Here is a 16,518-nt window from a genome sequence, read left to right on the forward strand (position 1 = left end):
GTCTGAAGTTCTATGAAAACATGAAGATTAGGAAATGACATGTATTTTAATGACCAAAATGTTTGAAACAATACTACTAAAAATTTCTAAGCAATCTAATTCTGAATCTGAACCCTTCACATCTATTTTTTCTGCCCCTCTCCTAATCCTGCACCTTCTAAAACAAACAAAGAAACCTGAGGAATAAAGTCCAAAGTGCCTTAGCAGGACACATGTGGCCTTCATGGCTTGGCCAGCTGGTCTATTTCTCCAGCTGCAGCTCTGTCCACATGATGTGGCCTTGGCCACACCAAAGATGTTGCCCCATCCCCAGAGATCTCAAACGTTCCTGTCCATGCCTCCTGCAACATCCTCTTTCATCTTCCCTCCTTGCCATACACTGCTGTCCGTTAAAGTCCATCTTAAATATCCCTCCTCTTTTTCATAGCCTTCAAACAGGCCTATCATCACACAACACCCAGCTACCTCTTTTCCTGGAGCACCTACTCATCTCCACCCCCATTATCAAATCTGTCACATCGCCTTTGAGGTACTGATTCATACATGCCTGTCTTGTCACCCTGCTCGGTGCTCCTTGAGGACAGGGACCATGTATGGTGATACATATTAATATGTATTATATTCTATAACTAATTAATAATATATCATTAACATGAATCTCTCTCGGTCAAGTTTTGTGGAGGATCTTTTTTGCATATCAAAGGGGAAGAGAGGGAGCAACTGTAGCTTAAGAATCCTGTAAACTATTTGGAACTCTCATTTGGTAAGATTTTGTCTCACCTGCTAAAATGAGGCACTCACTCCACAATAATGCCGACCAATTGGCCTTTAGCTTATAAAGCGATAAATTCAATTTTTAGGGTTTTTTTTTAAGATTTTAATAGTGGTAAAATATGCATAACATGAAATGTATCATTTCAATCATTTTTAAATATATCATTCATTGACTTTAAATACATTCATGTTGTTGTATCACTACCACCCATCTCCAGAATTTTCCTCTTCCTAAACTGAAGATTAAACATTCAACACTAACTTTCCATTCCCTCCTCCCACTTGCATTGGCAAACACCATTCTACCTTTCGTCTTTATGAATTTGACTACTTTAAGTACCTCATATAATTGGAATCATGTAATATTTTTCCCTTTGTGATTGGTTTCACTTAGCATAGTGTCTTTAAGTTTCTTCCATACTGTAATATGAGTCTGAATTTCTTTCCTTTTCAAGGCTGAATAATATTCCATTATATGTATAAGTCAATTTTGTTCATTCATCTGTCAGTGGATGCTTGACAGTGGATGCTTGATGTTTCCATACTTTGGCGATTCTGAGTAATACTGCTATACGCACGGGGTATTTATTTGTTTATTTTTAAAGATTTATTTATTTATGAGAGACACAGAAAGAGAGGCAGAGACACAGGCAGAGGGAGGAGAAGCAGGCTCCATGCAAGGAGCCCGATGTGGGACTCGACCCCAGGAATCCGGCATCACACCCTGAGCCAAAGGCAGATGCCCAACCACTGAGCCACCCAGGCATCCCAACGTGGGGTATTTAAATATCTATTTGAATCTCTGCTTTCATTTCTTTGGGATTATATACCCAGAAGTGGAATTGCTGGATCATATAGTATTAAGTTTTTGAGGAATTGCCATACTGTTTTCCACAGTGGCTGCACCACTTTACATTCCCACCAATGGTGCGCAGGGTCCTAATTTCTTCATGTCCTCACTAACACTTGGCATTTTGTTTTGTTTTGTTTTTGAGTAACCATCATTCCAATGAGTATTGAAGTGGTATCCACTGAATTTGCATAAATTCAGTTTTGAACCTCTACATTCAATGTCCTAATTTTCCATGATAGACCCAATCTAATTATATAGCATGACCTGTATTTCTTTCTCAGGAGACTTGAACCTACCTCCTGGAAAACTGACTACCACAGAGGGAGATCTAAAAGGTAAGGGGGCCTGTAGCCCCTTGTACTTCTTCCTGAAGGTCAGCAGGGGGCACTCTCACGAGGCTGTATGGAGGTTCAGCTGGCAGACGACAGGGCAGGTTGGTTTTCCTGGCCAAAGCAGGGTTCTAGGTCACCAGCAAAAGGCTCCTTTGGTTTCTTGTCCCTCTTCCCCTCATCCTGCCCTCATAGTGTCAGCATCAAGGAGAGAGCCAAGCAGCCTAGCCTGTAGCTGTGTTTCTCCACGTGGGTGCTACTGGTAAGCAAAGTGGGAAAATTCTGCATCATGCAGGACAGTCCTACGCACTACGGAACATTTAGCATCCCTGGCCCCTGCTTGCTAAATGCCAGCAGTGGTCCCCAGTCATAGTGACAACCAAAATGCACCCCGCCCCTTCTCCCAAGGACCTCCCTCTGGAGATTGGGAGTTGCCTGAATGAGATACGCAAAGGAATCTGGAGACTCCCAGTATCGGCACTCACCCGTGCAAAGCAGCAATTACTATAAAAAGGCCTCATGTCCAGTTGAGGAGATGCTGGAATTTAGCCAAGGAAAACGGCACAGGTTGCTTAAGGTGACCCAGACAACTACTCTGAGTCTGTTAATGGTTAGGTGATGGGGAAAGGCTAGCATATCAGAAGAAAGGGGAAGACACCCTCTAAAAGCAAGATGAGTACTCTAACAAAAAATATCTCAACCTTGCCCCTGCTCCTGCAATTGGGATTTGAAATCTGAGCCTGGTCCCTTAAACGTCCATTTGACCTTCCCTCCCCCCCAGTGTGTGAACACTGCCCTCAGCAGTCTCTGCCTTGCCTAGGCTGGTTTCAGAGACTTCACGTCCCTGTGCTGCCATAGCAACCAGGAAACAACCTCCGCTCACAATGAGAAGAAGGATGGTGCAGTGGCCCAGATCTGTAGATGCACACGGCCCGGTAACAGAGCAACAGGACCAAGGGACAACAAGGAAGGAGCAGGCGAAGAAGAGAGAGAGGTTGCCCAGAGAGTAGACAATCCAGAGCTTGAGGAGTCTGGGTTTGCGGTTTATTTTTTCTCCCGACAAAGACACACACTGTCTAAACTGTGTGGCTGGTTGTTATTAAGAAGCTGCTGTACGAAGGAAAAATGTATTTAATAAAAGGCCCAGTGTTTGTGGTCTTCTTGGGCTCACTGCTGAGCTCAGGAAATCTTGAGGTGTGACCAGTTTTCAGCCTTCAAAACCAAGATGAACTACCCTTGAGGAGGGTGGTCAGAAGGGAAACATGTTCATGCTCTCTCTCCTGAGCCGGGGACATGGGAAGTTGGTCCAGAACAAACAGAAGCTAGAAGTCTATTTTGAACCAGAGGTGAGTCTTATAGCTGAATAAAGGCAGATTTGGGGGGCGGGAGAGGAATGCTCTCTTTTTCCATCTGGGGCTGAGCCGTGTGTGTTTTGGTTTGGTTTGTCAGGGAGGTTGGTGGGTATCGCCAACAGACTTTCCTTCCTCCTTGGTAAAACTCAAGAAAATAAGGAAGTTTGCTTGCACATCCATATTGCCACTGGGACCCTCTTCCTTCTCCTTGCACACTGACTTACAGCCTCATTTGCTTTAGACTGAAGGAGATTCCAGATTGTTTAGAATTCAGATGGTTTGGGTCAAGACCAGAATTTCCACCTGTGTTCTAGGCAAGTTGATGGCTGTTTGGTCTTTAGAAGTTGTGCTCTGTGGCTGGAACGCTGTGTATGTTCATGCCATTTCGATGGCTTCCTTAAACTTTTTGGAATTCAACCCAGAAGACTCATACTTAACAGAGGCAAAAAATAAAAACATTTTTTAAAATCCCCTTTTAGAAGATTTTAAAGAGGTGGCAACATTCCCTTGTACTGGAATTTTATTTCATTGAACCCTGCCAGGAATAAGAAATCCAGTGGGGTTCTTTGAAAATTTTTGGATCACATAGAGATTTCCATTGTCATGGTAGTTTGTCATGATATTTGACCTTTGCTATATTAAAAGACATATAAAGTTTCAAAGGACCTCTGTGGCCAATGGCATTTACTTACTTATAAGATATGCAACTACTTTATAGGGTCCTAAATAGCCAAATTAGGTAATGTTACATAGCATCTGGAATGTATAGACATTCTCCCTGTGTACAGCTGAAGTGATGGCTGGAATGAATGGTTTTCCCCTATTTAAACTGCCAGCTAGTCCAGTTCTAATTTCAAAGTTATCTGCTGCCCTTGATAATTGTGACTACTTACTTGCATACCAGGAAATTTTAACTGGCCTATCTAAGCCTCCAGGCATGAATGACTCTGAAAGTTGTATGGGGCAAATCAGAACCCTGCCTTATGTTCTACTGATTCTGAGATGTGGAGACCAAAACCAGTTGCTAAGAGTGGTTGTGTTCTGTGACACCATGGAAGCAATTCAGAGAAAAACAGTCACTAAAGAAATGTCAAACACCTTGCACAGGTGGTGTTGCTATAAAGGGGCGTTGGATCAAGGTGGCTTCTTTCTATGGCAGGATTACTTGAACTGGAAGTCCCCAGAAGATTATGTCCTGGTCAACAAACTGCAGGATAAGGGCAGTGCCAATCAGCACACCTGGAGCCTCTTTCTTCCTAAAACGTTCAGTACTAGAAAAGGTGCTCTGATCCTCTACTCAGAAGGTTTAGCCATATCAGCATGGACACCCGAAGAGAGGAGAAGAGGCCCCTACTGCCCCAAAGGCCACAGGAAGAGGCCAGGTCTTGAACTACACACACTTCAGGACCTTAAAGAAGCCATCCTGGCATATGGAAGGAGACAGGTAGGCAGAGCAGTCCTGGGCTTGGGGAAGGTTCTGGCCTACATGTCCAGAAATCCAGTTGTAGCTTTGGCTATGACTTCCTAGGGCCTGGGGAGGGTATGAAACCCTAATACCTCCATTTCTTCATCTCTCAGATGGGATTGTACCCTTGACCCTATGTGCTTTGCATTGTCGTGAAGCATAAATGAGATAATGTATGTTGAAAGGGCTCTAAAGGTATCAGGGGCTGTGTTACCACTATCTTGTATCTTCCTTTCTGTTAGAGTAACACAAAGTCCTTTTCAGCTTCAGACGGATCCAGGCCAGCAGACATTTCATCAGAATCCTTGAAATCCTGTCTCATAGCCACAAGCATCATCCTCACACCTCTGATGTTTTTGGCTTTGTGGAAATGAGAGGGAGAACATTTTAAATATTTACCTTGAGCCCTTCAGCATCTGCAGGAGAAGTTAATGAGTTTTTCCATTCTGAATTTAATATTAAGGGAAAACCTGTATAATCATTTTTCTGATTCATACTTCCTAATGTCTTAGGAGATGTCCACATGTCCCCTGCTTGATATAACTGCATGCATCAGCCCTTTGGCTGAAACCATTGAGAGAGTCTGGGAAGAATTATACAATTCTAGGTTATAAATACTGGGTTACTCCCTAGTTTTTTATTTTTTAAGATTTTATTTATTTATTTGAGAGAGAGAGAGAGCATGAGAGAGAGCAAAGAGCACAAGTAGGGAGGGGCAGAGGGAGAGAGAGAAGCAGAGTCCCTACTGACCAGGGAGCCCAATGTGGGGCTTGAACCCATGGCCCTCAGATCATGACCTGAGCTGAAGGCAGATGCTTAACCAACCAAGCCACCCAGGCGCACCCTGGTTACTTCCTAGTTTAAAAGTCTGCTGGTGGGGCACCTGGGTGGCTCAGTGTTTGAGCTTCTGCCTTTGGCTCGGGTCATGATTCTGGGGTCCTGGGATCAAGTCCCATATCAGGCTCCCATCTACCTCTACCTATGTCTCTGTCTCTCTATGTCTCTCATGAATAAATAAAATCTTTAAAAAATAAATACATAAATAAAAGTCTGCTGACTTCTCATTCCCCACATAATAGTCATTAAATTCTTATACCAGGCCCTTCATGCTGACTTTCTTTTCCAAAGCTATCCACATCTGCCACTTGTTCTTACCACCACCTTAACTATGAACCCCTCAAGACCCCACCCATGTGAATAGCTCACTGTTCCCCATTCTGTGCCCTTTTCTGACTATGCTTTTGCATCTGCTTCTATGCTCTTGCTTACCCTTCAAAATATGGCTTAGATGTCATTTCTTCAGTGAAGCCTTCTCTCATTTCTCTAGGTAAAGATATCCCATTGCTCTCTCCTCTGTGAACATTCCCATACCATCATGCATTGCAATGTATCTCTTTGTCCATTTGTTACCATCTCTTTGAGGGCAGGGACCATGTCTAAATCATTTCTAGAAAATAAATGCTTGTGGAATAAATAAATCGATCATGTAGGATATTTTCAGTGGTTCTTAAATCATCTCCCAGTATCATTATTGGGCAACTTATCACCTATTCTACCCTAGGCAGAGCTTCCAAAAGAAAAGATTACTATGCCCCTCATTTTTCTTTCAAAATACAGAGAAGTGTGTATGTGACCAAATGCTCACTGTCCTTTCTCTTAAAATCATAAATTCTTGAGTGAAAGGAAACCAATTATTGTGAAATGCTTACTATTATATTATGGCTATTATTTTATTTAATCCTCACAGTGACTCAGTGACATATGGTTTTTCTTGCCCCCTTTCATTAATAAGAAAACTGAGGCTCAGAAGAGTTAAGTGGTCTGGCCAATGTCTCAGAGCTAGTAAGTAACAGAGGCAGAACTCAAGCCCAGGATTGTCTGCCTCTCTAGGGCAGGCATGCTTTGCACTTTGCCCTATTGTCTGTGGGCCTGGAAAGGCCTCCAGATGTCATTGTACCAGGCTTTTGCCTGTTTGCCCTCACATCCATTCCTCTTTCCTCACCTTTACCTTACTTTGCTCTGCGCAAAAGTGGGGTTGACCACAGGCTATATATAATTCCATAAACATCTGTGTCAACTGGCTTCTAGTTGAATTTGCCAGTGGAAGACACTGAAAGGAGATTGGAGAGAGAGAAGAGAAAAGCCAGGGTATTTCTCCCCTTCCATTCTATCTGTAAGTGGTCAGAAACACCTGCATCACCTCTGTCTCCTAGCTCCCTACAGGCCCAGTGTGGCTCCTCACCAGGTTCCTCCAGCTGACTACACCTGCTCCTCCCTCTGTCCCTGAGCACAAGCTTGGTGCTGGCTTTCTGATGTTACAATCTCAGTGTTGCCTCTCTCTCTTTCTGGCTTCCAAGCTTTCTAATCACCTGTGCAACCAATTCCCTGAATTATATTTTTGCTGTGTTTAAATACTTAAGAGTGGTTCTGTTTTCCTGGTTGGACACTGCTATGTAGGCTAACTTACTGTCAAGAATAAGAATACCTTCCACAGTGCTCAGACACTTGAATATTTCAGGCAGCAGGGATATTTTTACTTTATAAAGTAGAAGAGTCTATTTGGGGATGGCTTCATCTTGGCTTAAACTTGGGCTCAGTAAAGAGGGGAGGTTCCTGTCTTCCTGTGGTACCTACCTACCAGATTTATAACACATATCTAGAACAAAACAGAATGCTGTCGTCTACCCCTAAGACGGCAAAAGGGAAATTGTGTGAGGAAATCAGAAGGGAAAGAAAATAATGGTTACAGAGCAGAAATTTAGGATTAGAGGACATTGTAGGTTGAAATAGAAGAACTTGAAGGGGTTTGGAATTAAAGGAAATGAACAGCTCAGAAGAGAAGAGCTTTGTAAATTGCAGACCACCATCTGATTATGAAAGCTACAGAGTGGCAAGAGGCTTTTTAAATCATAATACCCTGGGAAGGCTATGGGGAAACTAGCTGTCTCATACATTAGAAGCACACATTCACATGACTTTTCTGGGCATTTTGGCAAAAGTCTATAAAGAGCTAATACTCTGATTCAACATTCTACTTATAGGAATTTGCCTTAAAAATAATCAGAGATGTGCCCAACAATTTATGCACAAGGATGTTTACTACAGATTATTTTATTGCTACACAAAACATTGAAAATAATAAATCTCCAACAATGAAACATTGATTAAATAAATTATGGTACAGTCATATAATAGATTTGGGGTCAGGCAATAAAGTCATGCATTAGTCATGAATAACATGAGAAAAGTCCACAGTATATTCTTAGAGCAAATTACAAATATTCATATAATAAAAATACCTAAGCTCATTAACATTTTCTTAGTATTTACTATGTTTCAGCCACTGCTTTAAGTACTTCCTATATATTACTTATATCTGATTACTATCAGTCCTGAGGGAATACTATCATTATACCGTTTTAGAGATGAAGAAACTGAAGCACAGATTATATAGCCATGTAGATAATCACACCAGAATTCGACACTAGGTAGTCCAGAAAACATTGCCTCTCTAATGTAATCCCAACTTTTAAAAATTAGTTATACAAGCAGAATACACATCAACATTTAACCATGGGTGGTGGAATTAAAAGTCATATTTTTATTTATACATACCTTTTTACCAAACATTTTTATTTTATTTATTTATTCATGAGAGACACAGACACAGGCAGAGGGAGAACCAGGCTCCATGTTGGGAGCCTGACGTGGGACTCGATCCCTGGACCGCGGGATCACGCCCTGAGCAGATGCTCAACCACTGAGCCACCCAGGTGTCCCAAACATTATTTTTTAAGTCATGAAATTTTAAAAATCAAGGTCTACAGGGAATCCTCATGTTGATATGATTCTCTGTATATATGTAATTAAAATAGATTTCCCCTAGTTAAAAAATAAAATTAAAAAATTTTAAAGTAAAAATCTGTTCCTTTGAAAGAAGATGGCAGTGATAGAATGAAGTTGACCCTAGGGAGCCAGGTGGGATCAGGAAGGGAAATGAAATAGAAACAGTGCTGCAAGTTAAGCTCACCAATAACCACACCATCTATTCCTCAGGGTCAGTATTTCATTGTCCAAATACTATATAGTTCAAGAGTTAAAAACACCACACTGAAAGTAAAAGAACCAACAACCAAAATGGGGATGTGGAGCAGAGGGAAGGAGAGATAGGAGACAGACAGGGTAGTGCTACTTACAGAAGGATCTATACTGGCTAAATTCTGAATCAGGAAACCTGCAAAATTCCAGCTCATTCACACCTGTGATGCTAGAACCCATCACAGGGAGGTGCAATTAAATTTTTAAACCACCTCACATTATTTCCAGTTCCATATATGGATATAATGACATGCATGTGGCAGTAGGTCTGGGTTTTACAGCTCAACACTTACTCTCTAACTTTCTTGATAGTCCAACTCCTAATGAGCAAAGGCAAGTGCTAAGTCAAGAGATTCGATGTCATAGTTCTCAAACTTCTAGATACACACAATATGTTGCTTTTTTTTCTTTAAGAAAATATTGTTAAAACATTCCCAAAGTGGTAACCATTTTTTCCTGAGGGCTTTAATACAATCATCTTTCCATTATTTAGAAATCAAATAACTATAAAACATAAATAACCATAATTTGAGGTAGTATCTAAATAACAGTCATAAATGATTCTCTTGAAACATAGCAGATTCATCAAATACTCCTCAAATCATCAGAAATATTAAAGAATTTTCACATTGTTTTAGTATTTCCCAGTCTTTTTTAAAAAATACTTTTAATTTTTATTTGGGTACAAAGAGTATGGGGTTTGGGGGACTTTCATGTTTTTTGTTTTGTTTTAAGTAAGCTCTATATGCCCAGCATGGGGCTTGAACTCAAAACCTGGAGATCAAGGGTTTCATGCTCTTTGGACTAAGTCAGCCAGGTACCCTAATATTTTTTATTCTTTTTTTTTAAGATTTTATTTATTTATTCATGAGAGACACACAGAGAGAGGCAGAGACATAGGCAGAGGGAGAAGTAGGCTCCCTGTGAGGAGCTTGATACAAGACTCCATCCCAACACCCCAGGAGCATGCCCTGAGCCAAAGTCAGCAGTTCAACCACTGAGCCACCCAGGCATCCCTCCTTTTTTTTTTTTTAAAAAAAGATTTATTTGCAGGGGGACAGAGGGAAAGGGAGAAGAGAAGCAGACTCCCTCTGGAGCTCAAAGCCTATTCATGACCTGAGCCTAAACCAAGAGTCAGCCACTTAACCAACTGAGGCACCCAGGTGTCCCTCTTATTCTACTTTTCAAATTTTATAAATCTGGTAATATTTTTAAAGGTCCAACAATGGAACATTGATTAAATAGCGTATTAAAAATAATTTGTTTCAGGGTGCCTGAGTGAGGGCTCAGTTAAGCATGTGCCTTCTGCTCAGTTCATGATCCTGGGTCCTGGGATCAAGCCCCGTATCAGGCTCCCTGGCTCAGCAGGGAGTCCGCTTCTCCCTCTCGCTCTTCCTCTGCCCTCCCCTCTGCTCAAGCTCTCTCTCAAATAAATAAACAAATCTTTTTTTAAAATTTTGTTTCAAAAATTCAATTCACAAATCATCCCATTTCTCTGTCCTATTGAGGGATAAATAGGATTTAGATTACTATGGTTGATTTTAAGGTTGTATTGCTCCTGCCATCTCCCTTATAAATGTGGCTACATTTAAGAGTAGTTATCAACCTTCTTCCAGTGAATATATCCCTACACATTCTACATTGCCTAATTTTTCTCCATATCTCAATACTCAAGGCTCTTAAATGTAGCCTTGAGTGTTTATTTAGTGTTTTCAGCCAATTTTCAAGACATGAAGGCACATTCAGGGTACTGTTTTATCAAGTAATATTGTGAGAAGTATGCTTTTTGAATAAGGTTTATTTTCCTGTCCTATACATAATGATTCGTCATACAAAATAGAAAAATACAGAAAAGTAGGTAGAATTATAAATTATGTTTTGAGCCCCCAAGATCAGGAGAAAGAAGTTCCCTTTGTAATAAGTTGCTACTTGTTTGATGGTGTTCCTAAGAAGGGCTCAGTGCTCTGATGGCTATCAACAAAGTGTCAAGCAGTGAAGGGTTGACAGACAGAATGACTTGACTGTACCCTTTCTACCAAATGTCCTCCATCTGAGCAGCTCCTGAGCAGTTATACTTAGAGCCTTTAATAAAGCTAGAAGTAGGAAAGATCAAGAATGAATCATGGTTTAACCATGACAGTGAAATCAAAGGTTTTGTCAATAATATCTAGCACTTATTGAGTGCTAAGTGTACACCAGGCATTTTGTCTATATATCCTCATTCAATTTGCACAAGTCTATGAGGTGGGTGCTAACTTTACCCTCCATTTTGTAGGAGGAAACACTGGGGCTTGAAGTTAATTAAGCCCAAAGTTACATATCTAAGGGGTGGAGCTAGGATTAGAACCCAGGCAACTGATTCCAAAGCCCCACTCCTAAACCCTAAAGGGCCTGATTTTGAACATTCCACATGCTCCAGAGAAAAGCAGCATTTCTCTTGCTTTAGCGGCATTTTTTAAGAAGGGATCTGGGTCTTCCAAAACATCCCTTAAAACCCTTATAATTCGGGATCCCTGGGTGGCGCGGTGGTTTGGCGCCTGCCTTTGGCCCAGGGCGCGATCCTGGAGACCTGGGATCGAATCCCACGTCGGGCTCCCGGTGCATGGAGCCTGCTTCTCCCTCTGCCTATGTCTTTGCCTCTCTCTCTCTGTCTCTCTGTGACTATCATAAATAAATAAAAATTAAAAAAAAAAAAAAAGAAAAAAAAAAAACCCTTATAATTCTAGGAAAGCAAATCAGATTTTCATCAAAATCAGTCTGGGTTACAGTAATATGTTCATAGTCAGCCATATATGATCCAGTTGACATCTATTTTTCTAGGCTTTATGTGCTTCATCCATTGGTTCCCTTATATAACCAATAGTTCGAGAATATTTATAATAATGGCTAACACGTATGTAACACTATTATATCCATCACTATTATAAATACTTTATACTTATTTAATCCTCACAACAACTTTATAAGGTGTATTGTAAAATTTATAACAACTTAAAATATATATAATATATATATAACAACTTTATAAGGTATGTAACATAAAATTTACCACTTAAATTAATTTTAAATATATAGTTTAATGGCAGTAGGTACAGTCACATTGTTGTATAACCATTACCACCACCCATCTCCAGAACTTTTAAAAAAGATTTTATTTTATTTATTTTTATTCTTTTATTTTTTTATATTTATTCTTTTAAACTGATTTATTTATTTGAGAGAGAAAGAGAGAGCATGAGCTGGGGGAGGGGCAGAGGGAGAGAGAGAATCTCCAGTAGACTCCCCACTGAGCACAGAGCCAGATGCAGGTGCAGGGCTCAATCTCATGACCCTGAGACCATGGCCTGAGCTAAAATCAAGAATCAGATGTTTAACTGACTGAGCCACCCAGGCCCGTTTAAGATTTTATTTTTAAGGTGCCTGGGTGGCACAGTGGTTGAGCATCCACCTTCGGCTTAGGTCATGATCCCAGGGTCCTAGGATGGAGTCCTGCATTAGGCTCCCCAAGGGGAGCCTGCTTCTCCTTCTGCCTATGTCTCTGCCTCTCCCTCTGTGTCTCTTGTGAATAAATAAAATCTTTTAAAAAAAAGATTTTATTTTTAAGTAATCTCTACACCCAACAAGGGGCTCGAACTTACAACCCTGAAAGGAGTCACACATTCTACCAACTGAGCCTGCCAGGGACCCCCAGAATTTTTTTTTATCTTGCAAAACTAAAACTCTATACCTGATAAACAATACTTCCTATTTCCCTCCCCATCAGCTACTAGCAACTATCATTCTACTTTTTGTCTCTCTGAATTTGACCACCCTAAGTACCTCATCTGAATGGAATCATATAGTAATTATCCTTGTAGTATTTTGTGACTGGCTTATTTCCCTTAGCATAATGTTTTCAGGGTTCATTCATGTTGTAGCATGTATCAGAATTTCTTTTTTCCTTTAAGCTGAATAATAGTCCTCTATGTATAGACTGTGTTTTGTTTATCCATTCATCAATCAATAGACATTTAGATTGTGTCCATATTTTGGCTATTGTGAATAAAGTTGCTATACACATGATACATAAATATCTATCTATATGTTTGGGCCACCTGCCTGGCTCAGTTGGGTGTAGAGATTACTTTAAAAAAAATCTATCTCTTCATTGTTCATGTTCCTGCTTTCAATTCTTTACAGCACATACCCAGAAGTGGAATTGCTGGCTCATATGGTAATTTTATTTTTCATTTTTTGAGGAACTGTCATATTGTTTTCCATAGCAGCAGCTGCATCATTTTACATTCCCACTAGCAACACGCAAGAGTCTCGATTTCTCCACATCCTCACCAACACTTGTTATCTTCTGTTTTGTTTTGCTATTTTAAATGAAATCCATCTTAATGGTTGTGAAGTATTTCATCATGGTTTTGACTTGCATTTCCTTAATAAATAACACTGAACATCTTTTCAAGTCTTTATTGGCCATTGATATGCCTTTTTTGGAGAATTGTCTACTCAAGTCCTTTGTCCATTCTTAAAATCAGGTTGTTTTGTCTTGTTTTTGAGTTACAGGAGTTCTTTATATATTCTAGATATTAATCCCTTATCAGATACAAATATTTTTGTATTTGTTTACAAATACTTATCGTTTACAAATATTTTCTCCCATTCTGTGGGTTCTCTTTTCACTCTGTTGATGGTATTCTTTGATGCACAAGTTTTAAATTTTTATGAAGTCCAACTTATCCATTTTTTCTTTTGTTGCCTGCTTTTTTTCATGTCATATCCAATAAATTATTTCCAAATCCGATGTCATGGAGCTTTTTTCCTATGTTTTCTTCCTAAGAGTTTTATAATTTTAGCTCTTATGCTTAAGTCTTTGGTCCATTTTGAGTTAGTTTTTGTATATGGTATGAGGTAATGGTCCAAATTCATTTTTTTGCATGTAGGATATGTATTTTCATCATCCTCATTTGACAGTTTCTTAATTGAGGTACAGATGGGTCAAGTAATGCCCCGAAAGTCACACAGCTAGTAAATGATGGAGCCAGGATTCAAACCCAGGCAGACTGAGCTCTTATAAGAACTGAAGCTTAATTTTTGTTGTTTTCAATTCTAGTTGTTGTACCTTTGTTTTTGTGACATATGGCTGTCAAATCTTTGATGCTAAGTGGTTTGGTCAGGAATCACGCCCTATTACAACATTGCAACTATGGAGAAATTCAGACCACCTTTATGATTTTGTCTCTCTCTCTCTCTCTCTCTCTTTTTGAAGACTTATTTATTTATTTGAGAGAAAGAGAGAGCATGAGTGGGAGACATGGAAGGAGAGGGAGAGAGAATCTCAAGCAGATTCCATGCTGAGTGCACAGTCCAATGTGGGGCCAATTCCACAACTCTGAGATCATGATCTTAGTGGAAACCAAGAGTCAAATGCTTAACCGAGTGTACCACCCAGGTGCCCCCATTCTATTTTTAATGGCTTGATACCCTGGAAATTCAGTTACCAAAGATATATGGGAGAGAGATAATATCATTTGCACAGAATCACAGAAATTTAATCTGCAGAGAAAATGGCTGGCTGAGAGTGGTAGTGTTTACATAAAGCTGATTAAAGGCTAGGGATGGAGAAGGCTTTTGAGGCACAGCTGCAAGTGGCTGTACACCTTTCCCTTCCCATCCCAACCCCACTTCTATTCCAGTTAACTGGTATCTCCAAGGCTGGCTCCAGTCACACTTGCACAGGCGCAAGGACAATGGGTGGTCATCCTCTGTGTAAAAGTTTGACCTTTGCCCAAGCACACTGACTCCAGCAAGCCTGACTGAGAAACAGGAGGCACCAGCTGTGGTTCCTCCTCAGAGGAAGGACTTCTGACTAAAGTAGGCAGTTCAGGACACAGGTGTTCAGCAGGAAAGTACAGACATTTTGGGGATTTTCATTCAACTGAGCTAACAATTTGAGTAGTTATTATCAGTGCCTAGAAGAGTGTCTGACATATGTCAGATGCTCAACGAATAGTCATTGGGTGAACATATTAGTTGCTAGTGTGTGACAGGGAGAGGCCATAACCTCTACCCAGTAGTGGGGAACAAGGACCAGATTAGAGTGACTATGTCTTGAGGAGGTAGTATTTGACCTGAGTCCTATGGTAAAAATAAGTGGAGAGAATCCTTCTAGTTACAGGTAAGTGAAGGCCTAAGGGGGAAAGCAAGCAGGAGAAATGGTGATTAGACAGGTATGACTCCTAGCTGGAAATGTACCTGGAGAAGTGGGTGGGGTCAAAGGGTGAAGGGCTTTGTCTGCCAGCCCTGGGATTTCTGGACTTCTCTCTCTACTCTGTTGACTCCTGCACACAAAGGCTGGCCACCATCTGTGTAACATGGCAGTTGGCTGTCCTGGGCTTTTCTTGCCTTCCTGGGTAGTCTGGCACCCTGCCACCCCATATCTGCTGAGCAGGAGCACAGCCTGCACTGGATCTTTTCATTCTCTGAAAACCCTCACTGACCAGCATTGGGGCAGTGTGGACAGGACAGCCAATACATGGGTGGGGACAAGTACTGGGGGTCCACTTTGCTCCTCTGCATCTGGAGGCCTGGGGGGCACTGGGAACATGGCCAGCCAGAGAGAGTCCCTGATTAAGGCAAGTACTCTGGTAGAGTGTGGACACCAGGCCACTCTGTACACCAATTACTCATTTCATTAGAAACCAAAAGCTGGAGTTGATTGGCAAAGCCGAGGCAGGCCTGAGAAGTCTGAAACCATCACAGACAGCCTCCTGCCATGGCTTATTTCCCGGTTTCAGAAACTCCCTTCTTGGTTTCCTTCTGTCTCCTTTTAACATTTATAGTTACTTCTGGTGGTTAGAAGTCCAGGATAATGTTGGAGAAGGAATTGAGATTATACCTAGGAGAAGAGGGTGGGTCCAATAAAATAATTTTAACATGTTTTCCATTTATTAATATAATCTAACTATATTACTGGATTTTTAATTTTATTTTTAAAAAGGGAAAAGAAAAAAAAGCTGACTGTAATCTCATGCCCAACTCCCTATTACCACTGTTATTAGAACTTTAATATATTTTCTTTCAGTCTTTCCACCATGATTATACATTTATAAAACATACTTTTATGAGATTATAACTGTACTTTACGTCTTCTTTTGTATCTTGTTTTTTTTCTACTTAACATATTATTCCACACCTTGGAAATGAGTGAATAGATTTAACCCTGACTGCTCTCCTTGGTAACCCTAAACAGGCCTTGGGTTTCTCTCTCAGGGCATCAGTTTATCCAATGAGATGAGAAACTTATCAATCAACTTCATTGGCATGATTTGAGAAACTACTAAGAAAAATCAGAAAAAACTGAAAAGAACCCATGGCAGGCAGAATCATGACTCCCAAAGATGTGATGTCCTAATCCCTGGAACATATGAATATGTTAGGTTAAATGGTAAAGGAAAATAAAAGTTGCAAATGGAATTAAGTTTGCTAATCAGATGGCCTTAAAACAAAGAGATTATTGGGGTACCTGGGTGGCTCAGTCGGTGGAGCTTCAGACTCTTGGTTTCAGCTTAGGTCATGATTTTTGGGTCGTGGGTCTAAGGCCCACCTCAGGCTCTGTGCTCAGTGGAGTCTGCTTCCCCTTCCCTCTGTGTGCACTCT

The 16,518-nt window shown here is 40.6% G+C and overlaps 1 protein-coding gene across 1 annotated transcript in view; it reads left to right on the forward strand.

Moving 5' to 3' along the window:
* Nucleotides 1-2,861: 2,861 nt before the first annotated feature.
* The window catches only part of KIAA2012 (KIAA2012 ortholog), a 108,523-nt gene continuing 94,866 nt past the window's right edge, over nt 2,862-16,518 (forward strand). The window contains exons 1-2 of the mRNA XM_041737473.1: nt 2,862-3,302; nt 4,468-4,752. Of these exons, the coding sequence (XP_041593407.1) occupies nt 3,219-3,302; nt 4,468-4,752 (369 nt within the window). The 5' untranslated portion in view covers nt 2,862-3,218. The remainder of the gene's footprint in view (nt 3,303-4,467; nt 4,753-16,518) is intronic.

This window comes from Vulpes lagopus, chromosome 22 (assembly GCF_018345385.1).
Source record: "Vulpes lagopus strain Blue_001 chromosome 22, ASM1834538v1, whole genome shotgun sequence".
Lineage (NCBI taxonomy): Eukaryota > Metazoa > Chordata > Mammalia > Carnivora > Canidae > Vulpes > Vulpes lagopus.